General features: G+C 36.1%; 1 protein-coding gene across 1 annotated transcript in view; it reads right to left on the reverse strand.

Moving 5' to 3' along the window:
- LOC114028008 (KAT8 regulatory NSL complex subunit 1-like) overlaps window positions 1–24,449 on the reverse strand; it is a 172,114-nt gene that overhangs the window by 21,847 nt on the left and 125,818 nt on the right. The window contains exons 6-7 of the mRNA XM_027842175.1: window positions 10,163–10,355; window positions 7,553–7,718 (exon numbers count right to left, since the gene is read on the reverse strand). Coding sequence (XP_027697976.1) covers window positions 7,553–7,718; window positions 10,163–10,355 — 359 coding nt within the window. The remainder of the gene's footprint in view (window positions 1–7,552; window positions 7,719–10,162; window positions 10,356–24,449) is intronic.

Raw genomic sequence — 24,449 nt, forward strand, 5'->3', positions numbered from 1 at the left:
CAAAGGTCTCATGAGTTACAAATACCATCTTTCCATGCTGGAATGTAAAGAGCTCAACCTTAATAAGTCCCTTATGATTTCTCTTTCCTGTTTACCTCTTCATGTTTCTCTTGAGTCTTGTAATTGAGTCAGATTTTCTATTCAGCTCTGGTCTTTTCCTCAGGAATGTTTGAAAGTCCCCTATTTCATTGAATGACCATTTTTTCCCCTGAAGGATTATACTCAGTTTTGCTGGGTAGGTGATTCTTGGCTGTAATCCTATCTCCTTTACCCTCCATCCTTCCGGCTCAAATGTCTCAACCTCCATTTCAGGATCCAAATATGAAGATCACTTATTTACTTGCCTGCCTGCCCATTCGATGTTACTCTTGTCTGTATGTTCCTGTAAGTAGACCACAAGGAGTCCAACCCAATGCTGGACTTCTTTGCTTTCTCTTGAGACTACAAGGTTAGCAGTGACTGTCCACTTGTCAATAATGATTTTAACCAGGTTACCAAGTGACCGGTTCATCTTTTCTTCCTATCATACATTTATTAGATGAAGCCTTTTAATCCTGTTCTTTGCAACTGCTCAATGGTTAGATAGTGCAGCCTGTTCACAACCCACTGTGTACCTCTCTATCGCTTTCTGTGTTGTGCTAATTTTTAAGTATTTAGAAGCAGCTATATTCCATGTTTCACTGCATATAGTAACACTATGTAGAATACTAAGATTGATAAGAAAAGCCTATGTTTTCATGTGAAGTTTTGGGTCAGTAAAAGAGCTCTGAAATTTTGCAAAGGTAATCCAGTACACTCTCTTCTTTCTATTCAGCTCAGGATCCATCCAACTTGTCCATTTGTATTATGTTACAGATATACATATTGATTAATAAAATTTTATTTGTTTTATTTAAAGGAAACCATCTCTCCATCTCACAACCCACCCACCCCCATTGAGAAAGAAAGAAAAACAAAAATGTGTGGTCAACCAAGTGGGCAGCTAGGTAGCATGGTGGATAAAATGCTAGGCCTGGAGTGAAGAAGACTCATCTTCATTTGGCCTCAGACACCGATTAGCTGTGTGACCCTGGACAAGTCACTTCACCCTGTTTGCCTCAATTTCTTCCTCTGCAAAATGAGCTGTAGAAAGAAATAGCAAACTACTCCAGTATCTTTGCTAAGAAAACCCCAGACTGAACAACAACAATAAAAAAAAAGGAGTTGCAAAGAGTCAGACAGACAATAATCAAGCAAATTTCCTCACTATGTCCAAAAAATGTATCAATCTGTACGCCGAGCCTATCACTTCAACTGTCAGGAGGTGGGTAGCATGTTTCATCATGAGTCTTCTGGAATACTGGTTGGTCATTATGTTGAAAAGAGTTCTTGAAGCTTTCAAAGTTGTTGCTCTTTACAGTGTTTATTATTATATAAATTGTTCTCCTGGATCTGGTCACTTCATTATGTAGTAGTTCATACAAGTCTTCCAGGTTTTTCTCAAACTGTCCCTTTCATCATTTCTTACAGCACAACAGAATTCCATCACATTTAAATACTATCAGACACTCTCCAACTGAAGGGCACCCCCTCAGTTTCCAGTTATTTGCCATTATAAAAACAACTGCTACAAATATTTTTGTATATGGTGGTCCTTTTCCTTTTTCTTTGATCTCTTTGGGAGTAAAGACCTAGTAGAAGGATCACTGGGTGAAAGGGTACACTTAGTTTAGTTAACTTTTGGGGCATGGTTTCAAACTGCTTTCAATGAAGTATGAAATGGTCGGATAACAGAGATATACCTAATGAAAAATAAACACTATAGTGTATCCATCTAAATGTGAGTTGAAATCTAGGCAAAAGACACTTTATCTACTTGGATGTAGATAGACCCATCTCCTCTGAATGATTACAGATCTCTTTTGGGAGGCTCCACAATGTTCTGAGGCTTTATAGAATCAGCATAATGTCACCTGTGAGCAAGATGAGCATCAAGAGGCCTTCACCATCCACAGGCAATCACCCTTCAATCTTGATTCTGCACTGGATCTCATCAGTAATGAACAACTTTGGTGAATATATATGTCCTTGCTTGATGCCTTGCCAGATACTGATTATGAGAAGGGAATTTAAAAAGGTTATTTCTATTATAAAGTCCTATACATCTTGAATAATTTTGATGGACAGAATTGTTGTAAAAGAGCCCGTAAGAAGGTATTTTATTCTCTTGAATCAAATGCTTTTTTTCTAATCAACAAACAGTAAACACAATGGGATCTTATATTCTCCACATTTTTCAATTAAGGGTGAAATGGTAAAGATGCAGTTCACTGTTCAGAAAAATTGTAAAAGGCTTTTCCTCCAGTACCTTCATCAAAGACATTTTCAAATTTTGTACACACACACACACACATACACTCTGTATATAAATATATGACTAAGAAAATTTTGTACAGAAGACAAAATAAGTACATAGATAAGTAATTATTGATATTTTCATGGCTAATTTTTTCAGTATTAATAAAAGTCCAATTATTTTTCTCACCTTTGGTAACTTCCCAGATACTATCTGGGGTGGCTGGGCAGTGGGAAGACCTGCAACTATCAGTAGTACTGTATCTTCTTTGTGTTCTCTTTACCTACTCCCACCACTCCAGGTTGACCAGCTCACATATAGGCATGTTGGATGCTGCTACCCCCTAGTCTTCCCTTAAGGCCACTCCCAAAGCCCTGGGCCACTTAGAATCCAGCTGATTGACTGTTCACTCTGCTTGGATGAGAAGGGACTACCAATTCGACACTGTTCAGTGAGCCATGTCACTGTCTTCAGCTGTACTAGGCCTTACTCTCTGCTCTCCTTTACACTCTTTAGATATTTGATGATATATCCCAAGAAGCCTTGCCATCTGCCCTTCCACTAAACCCACACAACTTCAGAGCCTTTCCATCTATCTACCCTGTAGCTGAATCTTATTTTCTGTTATCTCTGCAAATTGAGTCAGAACTATCTTTTTTCCCCTCCTATTTGTATCCCCAGCATTCAGTGCAGTGACTGATACATAATAAGAGCTTAATAAGCATCTATTAATTCATTCATTTCCCTTCTTTATAGTTATACCTCATTGTAATGATTCTTCAATGCTCTCACAAATGTGTTGCATCTCCTGTATAATAAATCCAATCTGGCTGTTTTTCTCATTTTTGTTCCCTTTAGTGCTATTTCTACCTCTGTAAGCACCTCCAATACTTTGAAGTTAGGGTCCAATAAAGGTAGTTCCTCCCAACCTTGACATAGGAAAAAATGTCATAATGGCTTTTGCAATCATTTTCCATTTTCTTTTGTTTGTATTCCTCCTTCCATTTTTTGTCTTTGAGTGCCTTTGTGATGATTTTACTTAGTTGGTTATCTTTCCAAGCTTTCTTTAAATTAATTTTATCTTCTAATTATTTCTGTTTTATGAGGCAATTTTTTTTTTTTCTTTTTGTTAGGCAGTGGGGTTAAGTGACTTGCCCAGGGTCACACAGCCAGTAAGTGTTATGTGTCTGAGGCCGCATTTGAACTCAAGTCCTCCTGATTCCAGGGCCATCCAGTGCGCCACCCAGCTGTCCCTATGAGGCAATATTTTTCATAATTATCCATAATAATCCTTCTTTGTAAGACTTTACAAATGAATTTATATTCTAACCTGGTATTGCTTTTGGCAGGCATTTCTCTTTGTTTGGCAAATACTTCAAACAACAGTTATGGTACTTTCTGGACTCCTTTGGTCTCCCTGTGTTATTGGCAACTAATTTATGCTGGTTAAATTTCAGGATAAAAATATGGTCAATGTCAATATAATTTCTGTTGTCTACTTCCCATCTTTGATTTTTCATTACTTGTTTAGTTCGAGCTCAAGTTATTTCAACTGTATGCCATCAGTTTCTCATTATTATTCTTTCTCTTAATTAAAAAAATTATAAACTAGTTCTTGTTCTAAATACACAGAAAATAACTACTCAGAGTTAATTCCCATATTAATTACAAGTTTTTTTCATTGGTTAAAATATAATTTACTATGTTCTTTATGGTGTTATTTGGTTCAGCACTTATAATTATTTTTAACTTTTTACCATGTAAAAATATGAGGTTTTGGGGTAGCCTTTGGCCTGTTTCATTCCATAAAACTATGTTTTTTCAACCTTCATCTTCCTCTACCTTTGTGCTAAAGTCACCAAGAACCTCCGAAAACTCTGATTTAATTTGGATGGTATTACTGGTATTATTTGGATATTTAATTTGGATGGTATTATTTGTAGAATATTTCCATCACTTTGTCTCCAGCAACTGATGGTGGTGCACAAACTACAATTATTTTTATGATGGTCTTTTTTGCATATACTTTTACTTAGTATAGCCCACCATGTGTTGCTACAAAAATAGGTAGTGGGCTTGCTGTGACCCAAGAACTATAGTTTGCCAACCCCGGTTGTAATACATAAAAACAAAATAATCCATGAAAAAATGTTTCTTGTTACTTTTAGGCATATGATAATACACAGTTGGCCAATTTCTTGAAGAAGAAATAGCTATCTTTCAATTTAACCTGCAACTTCCTTTGGTTATGTCTGTAACATACAGAATTTATGCTTTTTTGTCGATATATTTTAAGTACTGTTACTTTACTGAGGTTAACAATTGTGTTTTTTTCTGTTTGGTTTTCTAGAGTTTTTTTAAGTGAACAACCATTATCTTCTGTGACTAAAGATAATTCTGCAAAACTTTTACCAATGCAATGAATGTTATTGCATCATATTTTATTATCTATGCTTCTTTTAACTAATAATATAGTTTCCTTGCTAGTCTCTCTGAATCGAAGCTGTCTGCTATTGCTTTATCTAAAATCAAGATCACAGGAGCAGCTAGGTGATGCAGTGGATAGAGAACCGGCCTTGGAGTCAGAAGGACCTGAGTTCAAAAACGAGCCCAGACACACAACACTTACTAGTGTGTGACCCTGGCCAAGTCACTTAACCCCAATCGCCTCACCAAAAAAACAAAAACAAAACACAAAGAAAAAAATAAATAAATAAAATCAAGACCACATTCTCCCTTTCTTTTTGGATTAGGCAGATATATATTTCTTTTAACTAGAAAATTTTTTCTGTTTTCTAAACTATTTTGTGTTTTTACTTTTGTTGTCTTTTTTATATGTACAAGGTACAAGCTTGTTTTGCTGTTAAACCACTCTTACCAACATTAAAGATAAATTAAAGTTTATTTACTTTGTAATAATCCAATCTTAATCAAAACTCCCTCTCCTCTTTCACTTATACCAAATACAGAACACTGGATCTGATTTATATCTATATAAATCAATATCTATCTGTAGTTAAAAATGTGCTTATACTACCCTATGTCTCTCAGATGGTTTAGAAATCCCTATTATCTTTTCCAAATAATTTTTTATTAACTTTTAGTTGTGGCTCCTGTCTTTTAAAAATATTATTTCATTTTTTCTTGAATATTCTTTCCTTCAGTACTCTGTAAGTACAAATACACAATACATCTAGCTATATGACCTTTTCAGGTGATTTACCCCTCAAATTCCTAGCTTTTGTTTTTTTAAAATAATGATTCTCAAACTACATGTAAATCTAGCCCCCACCCCCGCCCCTGGCTTTGTTTTATTTATATTCTAAATAACATTTTATTTGCTCCCTCCCCACAATTATATGGAAAAACAATTTTTAACTTTTTAAGTTTTAAGTTCCAAATTGTATTTCTTCCTTCCTCCCTAAGACGATAAGCAATCTCACATAGGTTATACATGTACAATCATGTAAAACATATTTCTATATTAGTTTTTTTGTGTGGTAGAAAACTTGAACCAAAAACAGAAAGACAGGAAGGAAGAACTGAAAAACAGTATGCTTCAATCTGCATTCAGACTTCTTTCTCTGGACATGAAGAGCATTTTTCATCATATGTCCTTTAGAATTGTCTTGGATCATTGTATTGCTGAGAATAATAGCTAAGTCATTCATAGTTGAATCATCATATAATGTTGCTGTTACTGTGTACAATGTTCTCCTAGTTCTATTCATTTTACTTTGCTTCAGTTCATCTAAGTCTTTTCGGTTATTTCTGAAATCATCCTGCTCGTCATTTCTTATGGCACAACAGTATTCCACTGCATTGATATATCACAGACCAATTGATGGGCACCCCCTCATTTTCCTATTCCTAGCCTCCATAAAAAGAGCCACTATAAATAATTTTGTACAAATAGGTCCTTTCTGCTTTTTTGGGTTCCCTTTGGGATATAGACCTAATAGTAGTATTGCTGGATCAAAGAGCTGGGCATAAAAACTAGATGCAAATTAAAAACCACAGGATTTTTTAAACCTTCTTCTAGGATATCAAGCATCCTTTACTCCCTATTTGAATTCAATTTTAGATTACTTTTATATGCCTGGTCAATCTGTATTTCAAAAGTTATGTCCAGTTTTGGATTTCTCATCAGAAAAGAATTAAGATTTCTGAAATCAATTAGGAATCATAATTTTCTTTGATTATAAATGTTCAAATTTGCTGGACAAATAATCTTGTGCTTTAGGGCAATTTGCTTTGATTTTCTATATTCTGAATTCCAGTCTTCTTGTATTTCTTCTCCTTGCATAATGTGACCTGGTAGCTGCTTATTTGCAATATGCTTTCTCCTAGTTGCTTGAAAGGTGTTACGCTTGATGTTAATGAACTGGAACCGGGCAACTATGTTTCCAATGGCATTAAGCTCAAAGTCATTGTCTTGTGGCTACTATTAATTTGCACTCTGGCCTCTTATTTCCAATGTTTCAAAGCAATTTTCTTGTGTGATTTTTTTAAATATGATAAATTTTTTATTTGTGTTTTCTAGGAGACAAATGATTTTCTGTCTCACTGAGATCAACTGCTTTTGTTTATAGAAATTTGAAATCCTTTTCTAGTTTTGCCATTTTCCCCTCTGTTGCTTGTCATTCCAACTCTAGGTTTTTTATTGTTGTTCTGCCCATTTAATATGATCCTTAGAGCCAGCTATTTCATTTAGATTTTTTATCTTTTTTTTTACTTAACAGTTTTTATGTTCATCTTCAGAAATCACTGAAAGAACTAATTTTTTTGATACCAGATCTTAATATGTTTTATTCTATCTCTAAATATTGCTGGAGGTTCTTATACTATATTCATTTTCTCTATTAGAAGGGTAGCAGTTGTACCAGTCTGGTTTTTTCTCCCCCTTTTTGAAATTTTCATCTCGCTTTAAAATTTTACTCCATAGAATTTTTTCACTGCATATTTTTGCTTTCTAATTTCTTTTTTTTCTTGTTCTATTTCATAAAAATTTTTTTTTCCTTCTCCCTCTTTTTTATGATCTTTATTTTGTGCATTTGTCTTTTGGTGGTACAGGAAAGCTGAGCTTAGATATCACCTCTCAAGGTCATCATCTTGCTAGAAATCTCTCAGACCTTTATACAAACAGGAAAGCAACACAAGGGGGAAGAATGAGAAAGTCCCTCCTTCCAGTTCCTAAGTTAGAAGGAAACCACTCACCATGAGGAAGTGAGAGAATAGGATGGAAGCCAGAATCTAACACTGCGATTCGTTCCTTTAATGTCATAGTCTCAACATCTATGGGCTTGATAGACGTCTTACATTCACACAGGATACAAGCATGAGGCCATTCACAGCTACACTTCATGGTAAGGGGTTTCTGTGGCTGAAAAGAAGAGAAACAATAAGCCAGGGATAAAGTTAACCTTGGTTTAGCATTCTGACTTAGAAATTCTGAAGAGAATATTATTGTGTGACTTTTGGAGGGGTTTAGGTTGGAGAGAGGAAGAGATTTATACATTCTCCAATAATGTTCTGTGCTAGGAACTACTTACATGCTGAAATGAAGAAGAGATAGAGATAAGATACTAAGGTTCTCTGTAGACTGAAGGAAACTAACGTACGGTAAATAGCAACATTTTAATATTATAAGGAGCTGGAACCAGGCTTTTTCTCCCCAGATAAGGCAGGAAAGAGATGTAAAATTCTTAATTATCATTCCTAATCACTATATTCATCTCTAGTTTTAAATTAAGAATTCTCCCTTTGTGATCAAAACCATGAGATATTATTGAGTGTTTTAAAAATGAGTTTGATAAGCTAACAAACTTTCTAATAAGATCTTACTGTACTTTTCTTTACATAACCAAAATATATATTCAATTCAGTGAACATTTATTAAGCACCTGCTGTATTGCTATGTCAAATCTCTCCTTATCTGACTGTTAATACTGTCACCAGAATAACATTTTAAATACTATGTTAAGATACAAAAATTCCACCCTCAAAGTCCTAAAATGAGTCCCTTATTACTCTTAAAGCAATTTAGAAATTCCTGTTCTTGATCTCAAAAAGATTTTGTCAGGTGGTATTCTGAGATGTGCTCACAATCAGATTCCTGGTTCCCCTCAAGTTACAGCACATATACAAATGCTACTATCTAATAGAGGCAGTTAGGTGGAATAGTGGGTAACAGTGTTGGGCCTAGAGACAGGAAGTCCTGAGTTCAAATCTGACCTCAGATACTTACTAGCTGTGTGACCCTGGGCAAGTCATTTAACCCGTTTGCCTCAGTTTCCTCAACTGTAAAATGGGAATTACAATAGACCCTCACAGGGTTGTTACAAAGATCAAATGAAATAATATTTGTAAAGCACCTGGCACAAAGAAGGCTGTAGAAAAAAAGCTTATTTCTTTCCTCTCTTTCCCCTATATTAAGTTATTATTTCCTTTTAGAAGTTGGCTTTAATTTTATTTATTTATTTTTTTTGGTGAAGCAATTGGGGTTAAGTGACTTGCCCAAGGTCACAAAGCTAGTAAGTATAACTGTCTGGTCTGAGGCTGGAATTGAACTCAGGTCCTCCTGATTCCAGGGCCAGTGCTCTATCCACTGAACCACCTAGCTGCCTCTCAATTTTTCTTTGAATAAGTGTCTGACAGAGATTTCCTTGCAATAAGCTTTTAAAAAAGAAAAATTTAATGTTATGATCATCAAATCATAGGAATTCTGAAATAATAAAACATTGATTCTTTTTAAAACAAGGGTATTAACAAGTCAAAATCCTGGTGTTAACACAATCATTTATTCATTAAAAAAAAGGCTATCATATCCACATTAATACAGTGATCTCTGTACAAAGAACTATTTTTGTTGAATATGGTATATATTAAAATATCTGAATGAATGGCCTCAATAACTGCATTTTATGCAAAAGATAATGCACAGAAAAAAGCTAATTTAAATCAAGATGAATAGAAAGAATTATCTTAATATTTGTCATTTGTTAATATTTCTGCTGTTAAATGAGGGCATTTGCTTTGGGGTAAGATTTTGAAAACTGCTTATGAAACATTCATGAAAAACTGACAGTTCTATACACTTCGTTAAAGACTGATGGGGAAGAACATAAATAGGACACAGACAACTATGGTATAAATATCTGTGCAGTGAATCTTACATATCTTAACTAGGCCCTTCCTTCCTGTATTTTAACCAAAGGACTTAGGAGTATTAGTTGTATGAATAAAATTAGGAGGATGAGGAAAAAGAGAAAGAAGGGACAGGGATAAGAAATATCTACACACATGAAATTGTGTGTGTGGAAGGATTTTCTTGTCTCTAAGTGGGAATATGCAAATATGGAAGCTGATGCTTGATATAGAGGCTTAAAGTCAAGGAGCAGAATAGAAAAAGAAAGAAACCTAAAGGAATATATTCCCTGAACTCAGTTTTGAACTTTTAAAAAATTTTCACTGATTGTTCCCATTTCTGGAATTCTCTTCCTCCTTCATCTGCGTCTTCTGGTCTCCCTGGCTTCCTTCAAGTCCTACCTTCTACAAGAAGTCTTTCTTGATTCCCCTTAACACCAGTACCTTTTGGTATATGTATCCTGTTTGTACATAATTGTTTACAGGTTGTCTCCCCCATTACTCTATGAGCTCTTAGACAGCAGGGACTGTTTGTTGCCTTTCTTTGTATTATCAGCACCTAGCACAGAGCCTGGCACAAAACAGGTGGTTCTTTTCTTATTAAATATTATCCCCAAATCCATGCATTGATCATCAACTGCTTTAGCCAGATAGCTAATGCCACATAAGACTCAAATCTACCTTTCTACTGAGGTATGAGACTGCGTTGGTCCGGAGCAGCTTGCGCTTCCTGTATCTGCACAAAGGGCGGATTCGGGCAGCAATACAACTGCTGTCATATGGTGAGAGGGAGGTGGCTGGAGAATCCAATCGCTTCCGTTTACTGAGTGTCTCTTCAGTATAAGAGTTGCTATCCAAGGAATTTGATCGTGAACTGCAAATCAAGGAGGAACAAATCAAATGTTATTCCTCAGTTTTTCTGAAAATGTGGATAACAGGAACCTGTCAGAATCAGGGTTCAAGAAATTGACTCTGGTTCTTGAGTTTTGTTTTTTTTATGTTCACAGTACTCTTACTTGTGTCAATTTCTCTCTCATTTTAAAGTTTTTCAAGGAAAGATTTTTGAGCAGAAATGCCAAAACAATAGACTAACGGCATGGCTGACGTTTGTTAGAGACAAACAATAGCTGAACTGACAAGTACAAATTTATACTAATCAGAAAAGAAGTGACAACATGTCTAATCTCGCCCCTTCTCTCCCCACCCTCCCAAACCCCACCCCGCTAAGAGATGACCTTGAAATAAGTGTTATAAAAATTAACTTATTATGAAAACCTCTTTTTTGGTCAACAAATACTATTACATACAACTTTTTTCAAACATACACATACACACACTGACCCATACACACCTGCCCAAATTGCCTGAAAACACTCTCAGTTCAAGCACTCATTAAAGAAGACTTGAAGAATGAGAAGCCTTTTTGGGCTTGAAATTGAAAAGGATGTTTCCAATATTAGAAAAAAAAATAAAATGATAAGAACATCATTTCTCCTTTGACTATAATACAGCATAGACTAAACTAGCTTATAATTGCTTGATGAACATTTGACTACTTGGTACATATAAACAGGAGCACTAGGAAACAGAATGCTTCTTGCTAATAGATAAATTTATCTTCTAAGCCAGATAAGGTCACTGCCCATTTTCATTATGTGCAAGAGGGAGAGAATCTTGAGAAGCTTCTCATTAGCTACATAGTGAACCTGTCCCTTCATAGGTAATTAAGTTTCTCTAGGGAATATCTCAACCAGACTCCCAGGGTTTTATATACTATTTCCAAAGGGAGGTATGAGGTGGGGTAAGAAAGCTAATCTGTTATCCTCAGTGGTGGCTCAAAATTTCTGGGGCCACTAGCACGGAGAAAAGACATTTATGAGTCTAAAAATAAACCTATAAAATTCAGTCAAAACTGGAACAATCTCTAATACAGAGACTGTTGAAAGTATTACTTTCACCTCTTTAAGGTGTATTTTTATCCTCCTTGCTTAGAACCTTGATTTGCCTCAATTCAACTATGCTAATTCTTGTGTGCAGAACACAAAGTAGCAAAAGCCTAGATTCTTGTTCTAAAGGATCTTAAAATTTCTGGCAGGAAGAGGGGACACATGGACCGACAAGAGACAGACATACATGACAATACCAATGGGACCAATGATTAAATATTATGCCAATTTAAAAAAAGTTTTTATTTGATGGGGAGGAAGACAGGACATGTGTAAGGGATAGGTATATAGACTGCCCTGGATAAAGAAAAGTTTAGTTTGAGTAGGGAAAGAGTGAGAGATTCAGGCAGACAGAAAACATGAAGTTAGATGGTGAAGGTACCTAAAATTCGAATAGAGTTTCCAAATATTTTCCTCCTGACTTTCACAATAATCCCATGGTTCAAGTTCCTTAAAGGACACAGTATGAGAACTATCTTGAGGAACTTTTTAAAAAAGATACAGCTTTATTAGAAGAGTAGCCTGAATCTATTTGCTCTAGCACTGGTTGAAGTACACTATAGCCTTGTGATGTGATATCCTAGAAGGCAGAACTGCTTCTATATTAAAGGATGTTCAAAGAAGTTAAAACACTTTCTATAGAATTAAGAAATAATTGGAATCAACAAGACTGCTCAAGGTATGGCAGACTACCTTCCAGAAGTAGAAAAATCTGCAGTCATTGCACTACATAGCACAAATAGGTAGGAATTTATTTCATGATACCTTACAAACTATTTCATAGGCGGGGAAGATCCTAAGGGAACATTCTAAGTCATACCTCATGGTAGTCTTGTATAAGCTATATTATAGACCTATGGAATGCCCTGGGGATCAAGCAGTAGGATTCAGAATCATCACTAAATCAAATCAGACAAGAGGTTATTCAGTCCCAGATTGAAGGACTCCAATGAAAGGAAACCAACTAACTCTTGAAACACCCCATTCCACTTCTTGACAACTTTGATTGTTAAGAAGCCTTTCCTGATGCAAAGACTAAATCTCCCTCTTACAGTTTTCATATATTGCTTCTGATTCTACCCTGTGGGGTCAAAGAGAAGGTTAATCCTCTTTCCACAGTGAAAATAACTCGTGAATTCTTTCAGAAAACTATCATGAACCACCTGAGCCTTCTCTTTTCCAGGCTAATTATTTCCATTTTTTTCAACCAACCCTTTTGTGGCACAGACCTGAGGCTCTTCAGTATTCTGGTGCTCTTTCTCTTCTGCTTATCAAGAGTATCCCTAATCTGTGACATCCAGACCTGAATACAATACCCTCGATGTGGCCAGGCCATCCTATCTTATTAATGGAAGCGAGACTTCTCTTAAGCATCACATTAGCTTTTCTGGCTACCATATTACACTGTTAACTTTTAATGAGCTTGCATTCCATTAAAGTTCCCAGATCTTTTTCAGGCAAATTGCTGCCAAATCATACCCTGCCAACTTAACACTCAGACTACTTTTCCTTTTATTCACACTTCAATCCTCTGCAATCTGGCTTCCAACATCACGCACTTGCGTTCACACAGCTGAATGTAATTTCCCTCTGGATATTCTCTTCTCTCCTGGTTTTCATGACAGTGCTCTTTCCTCTTATCAGTCTGGCTGTTCCTTCTTAGTTTCCTTTGCTCATTCATCATTTTTATCACTCTCATAACAGTGGGTATCCCCCCCAAGGGTCTGGCTTTAATACCTATTCTTAGCTCTATACATTTTCTCTCTTGGTAACTGCATCATCTCTCAAGGGTTCGATTATCATCTCTATGCCAATGACTCCCACATTTATATAATCACACATTTTATATAGCTTATATAATATAGAGCCCTAGGTCTCTCTTATGAGATTCAATTCCTTATCATCAAATGACCACTGGACATTTCAAACCAGATGCTTTGGAAAAATCTCAGACAACATAACCAAAACAGAATAACCTTTCCCTTCAAACCCACTCCTACTTCAGACTTTCCTATTTCTGTCAAACGTACCTCCATAATCACATTCTCCCAGGTTCACATCCTTGGCATTATCCTCAACTCTTTACTCTCATTCACTCCACCTACCCAATCAATTACCAGATCTTGTTTTTAATCTTGTTATTTCTCACATCTGATTCCTTTTCTCTCCACACAGCTATCACCTGAGTTTAGGACCTCTTCACCTTTTGCCAAAATTACTACAATGGCTTCCTAATTAGGTTACCATGTCTCAAGCCACTTCCCACATCAATTTATCTTCCACACAGCTGCCAAAAAGTGTCCTTTAAGCTGTTATCTGACCATGTAACTCTACTCAAGATGTTTTCTACTATCTCTAAAATAAAATATGGGGGGCATGCCAAGACTGCGGAGTAAAAGCAGTGACTTGCTTGAGCTCTCCCCCAAACCCCTCCAAATACCTATAAAAAATAGCTCTAAACAAATTTTAAAGCAGCAGAACCCACAAAAAGACAGAGTGAAACAAATTTCCAGCCAAAGACAGCCTGCAAGGTTGATCACAAAGGAGCACGGTTTAGCGTGGGCACACAGGCCGCAGAGGATTGAATCGTGGGCAGTTGTGGCAGTTTCCAGACTTCTCAACCCATGAAGGCCAAAGACAACTCAGAAGATCAGTGGGAAAAGTCTGTTTCTGTGGTGGTGAGAAAGAAGCATGGTGGGGTTCTAGCCCCATTCCCTGAGCTCAGCCCCGGGGCGGCAGTTGCCTCTTGAGCTTCCAACCAACAGACTGAGGGGGATCAAGTGCCTGATCAGAGGGGCATTACAAGGACCTTTCTGCTGGTGCAGGATTCCCTTGCTTTGCCCATGCTTGGATCTGGGTCACAGTTCTGGGTGGCAGTCCTGGGGTGAGAAGGAACGCTTATAGTGGCTGTGGGAGGAAACCCTCCTCACAGTTCCAAGACAGAAAAGAGTGCTTGTGGTCACTCATAGATCAGAGTACAGGCCAGAAAAGGAGTAAATACCTCGCCCTTGATCATAGCATCTTGGAAGAACTGAAAATTTACAGGTCCCTAGAAGTATCTCTGAAAACAGCTGCACAAAACCGCTGAAGCTTGGGACAGTACATTCTCCACACTGGAAACAGACTCCTACCTTAACAAAGAGTTTATAACTCAAGTAATTGGCCGGGATCATGAGCAAACAGCACAAAAAAGAGTCAGACTGTATTATCTTACTTTGGTGACAAAGAAGATCAAAACATTCGAGCAGAAGAAGACAATGAAGCCAAAGCTCCTACATTCAAAGCCTCCAAGAAAAATATGAATTGGTCCCAGGCCATGGAAGAGTTCAAAAAGGAGTTTGAGAAGCAAGTAAGAGAAGTAGAGGAAAAACTGAGAGTGATGCTAAAGGAGACCCCCAAAATACTGAAGAAAATAACACCTTAAAAAACAGCCTAACCCAAATGGCAAAAGAGGTCCAAAAAGCCAATGAGGAGAAGAATGCCCTAAAAAGCAAAATTGGCCAAATGGAAAAGGAAGTCCAAAAGCTTACTGAAGAAAATACTTCCTTAAAAATTAGAATGTTGCAATTGGAAGCTACTGACAATTTGAGAAATCAAGGCACTGTAATACTAATCCAAAAGAATGAAAAAATAGAAGAGAATGTGAAATATCTCATTGGAAAAACAACTGACCTGGAAAATAGATCCAGGAGAGAACTTAAAAATTATTGGACTGCCTGAAAGCTAGAAGTTATCAAGGAAAACTGCCCTGATATTTTAGAACCAGAGGGCAAAATAGAAATTGAAAGAATTCACCGATCACCTCCTGAAAGAGATCCCCAAAGGAAAACTCCTAGGAATATTGTAGCCAAATTCCAGAATTCTCAGGTCAAGGAGAAAATATTGCAGGCAGCCAGAAGGAAACAATTCAAGTATTGTGGAAACACAATCAGGATAACACAAGATTTAGCAGCTTCTACATTAAGGGTCAGAAGGATGGAGTATGATATTCCAGAGGGCAAAGGAGATAGGACTACAACCTAGAATCACCTACCCAGCAAAACTGAGTATAATCCTTCAGGGGGAAAAATGGTCATTCAATGAAATAGGGGACTTTCAAGCATTCTTGATGAAAAGACCAGAGCTGAATAGAAAATTTGACTTTCAAATACAAGACTCAAGTGAAACATGGAAGAGGTAAACAGGAAAAAGAAATCATAAGAGACTCATTAAGGTTGAACTGTTTACATTCCTGCAGGGAAAGATGATATTTGTAACTCATGAGTCCTTTGTCAGTATTAGGGTAGTGGGAGGGAAAAAAAATTACATGTATGTATGGATAGATAGAGGGCACAGGGTGAGTTGAAGATGAAGGGGTGATATCTGGAAAATAAAATTAAGGGGTGAGAGAATTATACTGGGAGAAGGAGAAAGGGAGAAGTAGAATGGGGTAAATTATCTCACATGAAACAGATAAGAAAAGGCTTTTACAATGGAAGGGAAATGGGGGAAGGTGAGAGAGAATGAGTAAATCCTATTCTCATAGGATTTGGCTTAAGAAGTGAATAACAAGCACAATAGGGTATGGAAATCTATCTTACCCTACAGGAAAATAAGGGGGGAAGGGCAGATTGGGGGAGGGGACAATCAAAAGCAAACACTTCTGAGGAGGGACAGGGTCAAAAGAGAGAATAGAATAAATGGAGGGTAGGACAGGATGAAAGGAAATATACTTAGTTTTTCACAACATAACTACTATGGAAGTGTTTTGCATGACTACACATCTATAACCTGTATCGTGATGCTTACCTTTTCAATGAGGGTGGGTGGGGAGGGAGGAAGGGAGAAAATTTGTAACCCAAAGTTTTAAAAACACATGTTAAAAATAAAAAAATAAAATAAAATAAAATATGAACTCTGTTCAGCCTTTAAAGCCCTTTACAACTGAGCCCAACTTATCTTTCCAGCTGCATAGTAAATTACTCTCCTCTAGTACTTTGTGATCCAACCCAAATGAATATCTTTTATTCCTTACACACACTACTCCATCTGTGTGTCTGTGACTTTGTACTGGCCAATCCCAATGCCAGAATTGCTATCTTTCCTTATCCTCTACTTCATATAATTGTTCTCTTCCTTCACGACCCTCAAGCACCACCTTCTACATCAAGCATTCACAACTTTTTTGCGCATCCTATACTATCTTGGGAGTATCGTGAAGCGTATGAACTTCTCTCAAAATAGTTTTTAATACATAAAATAAATGGAAAAGAAATGCTTAATTTCAGTTAGAGATTAATAAAGATGTAATTCCCCCCACCCCCGGCCCCCACACAAGTTTCCAGATCCCCTGGAGATGTGTAGATCTCAGGTTAAGAACTCCTGTCCTACATGATGCCTTAACTGCCTGACCTTGTACTTAAAAAGCTAAAAAACAAAAACTTATGTAAGAGTATTCCTCTGTCCCTATTTAATTTTATTTTCTTAAATTTGGCCCAATGATCTAGTCTCTTACAGTTTTTCTAGATCCTGACTCTTATCTTCCACGGTGTTATCTAGCTATCTTGCTGAGATGTCATATTTAAGCCATATGTGTCTTTATATTATTGCTATTGTTAATTTGAAAATGGCAACAAAGAGATCCCTAGGGAACTCCATTATAGGCTTTATTCTGAGGATGATACTCAACCATTAATTACCCTTTGGGCCTTGCCATTCAGTCTCTACTTGCACTATTCTTCTCCACCACCCTTTTATAATGAGGTTAGCAGGAGAGACTTTTGTTAAATGCCTGGCAAAATCTAGGCAAACTATATTTACAGCATGTGAGAGAGCATGCCTAGAAGGAACTATGCTATTACTCTCCTTGAAATCATGAGTCCTCATCTTCACCCCGCCCATTTTAAGCCTAGCAGCTCAACAGGTATGCTTCCCCCCTACCCCTCCCATTATCTTCTTATATCTTTCTTTCTGAACTGTAATCAAATCATTACTACCAGGTACTCTGGAAAAAGTGTGTCAAAAGATTGCCTTATAATCCCACTCATCACTTTTTTGACTTCCCAAACCCTAAATGCCTACTCTGGCTCCAATTCCCCTATATATGTTTTCTTTCCCATTATTATATAAGCTGCGTGAGGGCAGGGAAGGCTTAAGAAAGGTGCCTGGCACAAAGTAAGCATTTAACTAACATATTCTTGTTATCCATACCAGCCTAGAAAACATCAAAAAAAGGAAATGAGGTTATTTTGGCATGAACTTTTCTTGATTGAGTCATGGTGACCATCTGCAGTCACTGCTTTTTTCTAAATGTTCATTATCTTTTAATGATAAATTGATTTATCAATTTTAATCATAAATTGAGGAAGCTAGGTGGTACAGCAGATAGATCACTGCACTTGGAGTCTGGCAAATCTGAGTTATAATCTTGTCTCAGATACTTAATAGCCATGTGACCCTGGGCAAGTCACTGAACCTTTGTAATCTCTTTCCTCATTTGTAAAACAGGGATAATAACAAGCATCTACTTTATAGAATACTTTTGAGGATCAAATGAGATAACATATGCAAAGTGCTCTGAAACAAGTGCTATATAAATGTTAACTATTATTATTGTTGCTGTTCTAGAATTATCACAGTAAACAAAGGGTTTATGGTATACATATTCTGCTTTTATCACATTTTTAGGAATTGGATATATAATACTGTAGTACCTCTTTTGTTCATCACAATCTTTCAAAAATCATTGGTGATGGCTCAACATTCATATATGCCAATTTTTTCTTTTCTTCTTATTTTTTCTTTTATTTTAATTTTTTATTAACTTATTTTTAGTTTTTAACAATCATTTCCATATGCTTTTGAGTTTTAAATTTTTCTCCCCCTCCCTCCCCAAGACAGTATGCAATCTGATATAGGTTCTACATATATATTCCTATTAAACATATTTTCACATTAGTCATGTTGTAAAGAAGAATTAGAACCAATAGGAAGAACCACAAGAAAGAGGAAACAAACCAAAACAGAAGAGAGAAAAAGAACATTATAAAAGGAGTGGGGGAGAGGAATAGTATAAGTAGAGACTGAATGGCAAGGCCCAAAGGGTTATTAATGACTCAGTATCATCTTCAGAATAAAGCCTATAATGGAGTTCCCCAGGGATCTGCTTGTTGCCGTTTTCAAATTAACAATAGAAATAATGAAAAGACACATATAGCTTAAATAAGACACAGATCTTGCTGAGACAAGAAAGCTAGATAACACCATGGAAGATAGAATTAGGGTTTATTTTATAGCCTGCAAGTTTGCTAAAGTTGTTTATTATTTCAAGTCGTTTACTTGATTCTCTAGGTATATCACCATATCATCTGCAAAGAGTGATAGCTGTATTTCTTCTTTGACTATTCTAATATCTTCAATTTCTTTTTCTTCTTTTATTGCTAAAGCTAACGTTTCTAGTACCATATTGAACAGCAGTGGCGATAATGGACATCCTGCTTCACCCCTGATCTTATTGGAAATGTTACTTATCATTTATTCCTATGTTACCTAGTGGTTTTTGGGTTTTTTTTTTTTTTTTTTTGCTTTTTGGTGAGGCAATTGGGGTTAAGTGACCTGCCCAGGGTCACACAGCTAGTAAGTGTCAAGTGTCTGAGGTCAGATTTGAACTCACGTTCTCCTGACTCCAGGGCCAGTGCTCTATGCACTCACCATCTAGCTGCCCCCTCCTTAATGTTTTTAATAGGAATGGGTGTTGTATTTTGTCAAAAGCTTTTTCTGCATCTGTTGAGATGATCATATGGTTTCTCTTAGTTTGGTTGTTGATATGATCAATTATGCTGATAGTTTTCCTAATATTGAACCAGTCCTGCATTCCTGGTATAAATTCTACCTGGTCAAAGTGTGTTATTCTCATGATAAGATGCTGTAAATTCTTTGCTAATATTTTATTTAAAAATTCTGCATCTATATTCATCAGGGAAATTGGTCTATAATTTTTTTCTGTGTTTTGACTCTTCCTGGTTTAGGTATCAGAACCATATTTGTATCATAAAAAGAATTTGGTAAGACTCCTCCTTCGCCTATTTTCCCAAATAGTCTATATAGTATTGGAATTAATTGTTCTTTAAATATTTGATAGAATTCACTTGTAAATCCATCTGGCCCTGGAAGTTTTTTCCTAGGGAATTCAATTTCTTTTTCTGAGATTGGGTTAAGTATTTTACTTCCACTTCTGTTAATCTGGGCAATTTATATTTTTGTAAATATTCATCCATTTCACTAAGATTGTCAAATTTATTGGCATACAGTTGGGCAAAATAGTTCCTAATTACTGTATTAATTTCCTCTTCATTGGTGGTAGATTCACCCTTTTCATTATTGATACTGGCAATTTGGTTGTCTTTTTTTTTTTAAATTAAATTAACTAATTGTTTATCTATTTTATTGTTTTTTTTTATAAAACCAGCTCTTAGTTTTATTTATTAGTTCAATAGTTTTCTTAATTTCAATTTTATTAATCTCTCCTTTAATTTTTAGTATTTCTCATCAGGTATTTAATTGAGGATTTTTAATTTGTTCTTTTTCTAGTTTTTTCAGTTGCATGCCCAATTTATTGATCTTCTCTTTCTCTATTTTATTCATTTAAGCATTTAGAGATACAAAAAATTCCCCTAAGAACTGCTTTCGCTGAATCCCATAAGTTTTGGCATGTTGTCTTATTATTGTCATTTTCTTGAATGATGTTATTGATTGTTTCTATGATTTGTTATTTGACTCATTTATTCTTTAGGATAAGATTATTTAGTTTCCAATTAATTTTTAGTATATCTTTCCATGGCCCTTTATTACATATAATTTTTATTGCATCGTGATCTGAAAAAGGATGCATTAATATTTCTGTGTTTCTGCATTGGATTGTGAGGTTTTTATGCCCTAGTACATGGTCAATTTTTGTGTATGTGCCACGTACCGCTGAGAAAAAAATATATTCCTTTCTATCTTCATTCAATTTTCTCCAGGTCTACCATATCTAACTTTTCTAAAATTCTATTCATCTCCTTAACTTCTTTCTTGTTTATTTTGTGGTTAGATTTATCTACTTCAGAGAGGGGGACATTGAGGTCCCCCACTAGTATAGTTTTGCTGTCTATTTCTTCCTGTAACTCCTTGAACTTCTCCTCTAAGAATGTGGATGCTAAACCACTTGGTGCACATTTATGCCAATTCTTTCAGTACTCTAAAACATAGTTCATCTGACACTGGGCTTAAATTATTCAGTGGCAGCTAGTTGCTTTCTTACTATCTTCCTATTCATGTTGTTCCACTGTTTTCAGTCATGTCCAATCCTTCATGACCCCATTTGGGGTTTTCTTGGCAAAGATAACTGAGTGGTTTGCCATTTCCTCCTCCCGCTCATTTGACAGATGCCAAAACTAAGGCCAAAAAGGTTAAGAGACTTGCTTAGGGTCACACAGCTATTAAGTGTCTGAAGCTGGAATAGAACTCATGAAGAGGAGTCTTCCTGATTAAAGGCCTGCACTCCGTCCACATGTCCACCTAGCTATTCATATGTAGTATCAATTCCCTGTTCTACCTTTTCAGTCCAAAGATCATCTCTCTGGCAGCGAACATAGGAGAAAGAATTCAGCAGTTTCAATAAATAACTCTCTATTATCTACTACCAATGACTCCTTCCTTCCATCCATCCCCCAGATAATGTTTCTACCCCTTCTTTGAAGTTCCTCTCATTCAACAGATTAAAAAAACCCAAAAAACCCACTCAAACCTTTTTTGGTTGTCTTTGGCTTTCCTACAGTTGTTCCTGGATTAAAGACATTCTATTAGTGTAGCATTTTCACGTAAATTGGAGGACAATAAAAAGCATGTTTCAATTTTTACAAGGCTCAAAAATGAAGGTAACAGTAAAGGATTAAAAAGAAGAAAATTGACAAATACACTTGGAAGAAGTGTAATGATAAATATTGCTATAAACTTTTTGTTGAAGTGTGAGCATTTAAATTCTGCGAAAATGACTAATTGTTCGTCTTAGAGCATTTTTTGTTTTTATAAGATCACTGAGGGTGCTTGCAACTCAAAAGACAGCTCAAATATAATCGGAAACAAATGGAGACTTGCTACAATTTCTTTTAACCCATTACAATTGTACTGGAGAACCAAGGGAACCAACTCCCTCTAAATGAACAGGAAGGTGCTATTTTATGAAGTTTCTCACCACGGCTCACTGGAAATTTCCTCTTGTGAGATTTAGGAAATGGGAATTTGTAATTCTCTTCATGCAGAATCAATTTTGGGGGAAAAGTCATGAATTACATGAGTAATTAAATCTATTAATAGGTTCACTAAATGTAGGAAGTATAGCATGTGGGCTGTACTATCATAGGCAGTAGAATAGGAACATAAGTATAGAGGTACCGAAGTGTAATGGGGGAAAGAAAAGGAACAACGCACAACCCTGGGAGTCTCCAAGATCCTTTCAAAATTATTTTTAAGATAATAACAATATTTGTCTACTAAAATACTCCTACTTTTTCCAACCACACATTTTTGGGAAGCCGGATTTTTTTCATATACTTTAACCAAAACAACATGGCAACAGATTAAATGCAGAAGCAGACAATCTAGTTGTCTCCTAAAACGTTTAAAGAGTTTTTTAAAAATGTGAAATAATGTTACTCTTCTCAAGAACTTTTTTTGAAAACCAGTTATTTTTCATAAAAAATGTTATTCATGTCAACATGCAATGGATTTATTATTAATTTAAATGAATTGATACATTTAAAAAATCTATTTTAACTTCTAATGCTGTAAATTTCTATGTAACACACATAAACAAAAGCTCTCAATTAATTTTTTAGAGTATAAAGGGCTCCTGAGACCAAAAAGTATAAGAACTGCTAATCTAAAGTTTAAAGGGACCTTAGAGGTTAACTACTGTCCCATGAACCTCCTCATTTTTATGGATGAAGAAAATGAGCTTGAGGGAGGTTAAATGACTTATCCCAAAAGTGACTTCACACAGCTACTAAGTTTCAGAGATGGGATATAAATCCAGCTCGTCTAACTCCATTTTTAACACGTTTCTTCCACAGTCCAAAGCATATGGGCTGTAAAAATTACACAGGACTCCATGGATAAGACATTTGAGAGCCTCATCCTACTTAGAAAAAAAGCACTGCCTCTGGAAATGACAAGAACCTTTGTGGGTATCCAAAGAGGGAGTTAAACCTGGGTTGGAGCCTATGACTTTCAAAATCTGACTCACTTCCAATTCTAGAATTTATTTCTGAAGTTAACTTGAGGAATGGCAGCAGAAGGGATGTGCCAATTTGAGTCCATTGAGACAAAGTCTTAGCAAAATTTTTTAAGTATTTGGGGAATCTTAATGTCTCAGTTGTTCATTGTGGCATCTACAAGCTGAGTGATAGAAAGAGTCACAATTTTTTAATCAGAATATACTTAAATCGCCAATACTACATACTTAGTAAATGCTTGCTGAATTTGAATTCAGTTCAATACAACAAACATTTAATAAGTACTTCCTATGAAGAAGAAACTGTGCTAGATGCCAAAGTGGCCTAATGAGATTTCATGTGTCGTATGTTCCTAGAGGCATAGATGATGGTATGTGCACAGAGGATAAGGTACCATGAAAACTTCAAGCCTAATGGCCAGGCTGGCCTGCACTACTTGGCAATCTGGTGAACACTGTTGTGTTCCAAGGTTTGAAAATCAGTGGCTAAATCACTGAACCAGCAATGCTATTTACTGCGTTATTCTTTAGTGTGATACACAGCGGACAGTGATGGACTTGCACCTAGAAGGCTTAGGTTTCAATCCTGTCTCTATTATTTATCCCGAATCAGTTCTCATCAATAAAATGGCAATAACAACGAATCCCTACAGTCCTCCCTCTGATCCCTTATGGCTATGCCCCTAGGCAACTTGCTTAACCTTTTGGTGCCCAAGGCAGCTTGTCAGGACTTTTAAGTGGTAGAGAAGCTGCCAGTCTACAATGGGAGGTGGCATTTTGTCACCAGGAAGCTCCTAAACTGATGAAATGAAAGGTCTGGACCAAGGGTGGGGAACCCATAGCCTTCTACGTCCTTATGTGTAGCCTTTTGACTGACTCCAAATTTTACAGAACAAGTCCTTTTATTTTTATTAATATATTTTTGTTCATCTTTTATATTTTTTGTTTTTAAAATCAATGTATTTAAAATGTTTGTTTATTTAAAATACAAGGAATAAAGTAAGTTTCAATGAAATAATCCTCCCAGATTGAAAGGCACGAATAGAATACTGGTAACCCAGAAGGGCTAAATTGACGGCTGCTATGCTCATTATTTATTTCTAACTTGCCCTACCTAACTGGCGCCACTACTGCACGAGGTTGGTTGGCAAGAATTTATGGAGGTTGACTATCCCAGTCTATTATCAGCTTTTGACAGCAGTGTACTGTGCTCCTGTTTGAAGCAGAATTTGTGAATAGTTGCACTGTTTGACAGTATTTTTTTAATTCTGTCTGCTTAACAGCCCATCATGTCAAAGAGGACCAAGATAACACTGAAGGAAGAAAACAGATTTTTTTAATGAAGATTGGGAATTGCAATATTATTTTATTTCTGCTAAAGATAAGATGATTTGCTTGCTTTGTGATACTGCAATATCAACATTAAAGAAATTAAATGCTCATCAGCATTATAACACTCATAAGGACCACAAATATTTTAAATCAGAGGGAGAGGCATGGAAGGTTGTACTGCAGAAATTAAAAGATGAAAAGCAAAAGCAAAGACAACTCTTTCAAGCAGCAGTAAGACCTGGAAATAATGCCACTGAAACAATTTATAAAGTAGCTTATATACTTGGGGAAAAAAGAGAAGCCATTCAGTTAACGCAGAAATTGTGAAAGAATGCATTGTTGAAGTTGTAGGATGCTTAGACCCCAGTTAGTAAAGGTCATTGATGAGTAGGATGATCTATACAAACCATCTGAAGAACATGCAGCTTTTTATAGATCT

The sequence above is a fragment of the Vombatus ursinus genome, unplaced genomic scaffold, assembly GCF_900497805.2.
Source record: "Vombatus ursinus unplaced genomic scaffold, bare-nosed wombat genome assembly UNPS02014867.1, whole genome shotgun sequence".
Lineage (NCBI taxonomy): Eukaryota > Metazoa > Chordata > Mammalia > Diprotodontia > Vombatidae > Vombatus > Vombatus ursinus.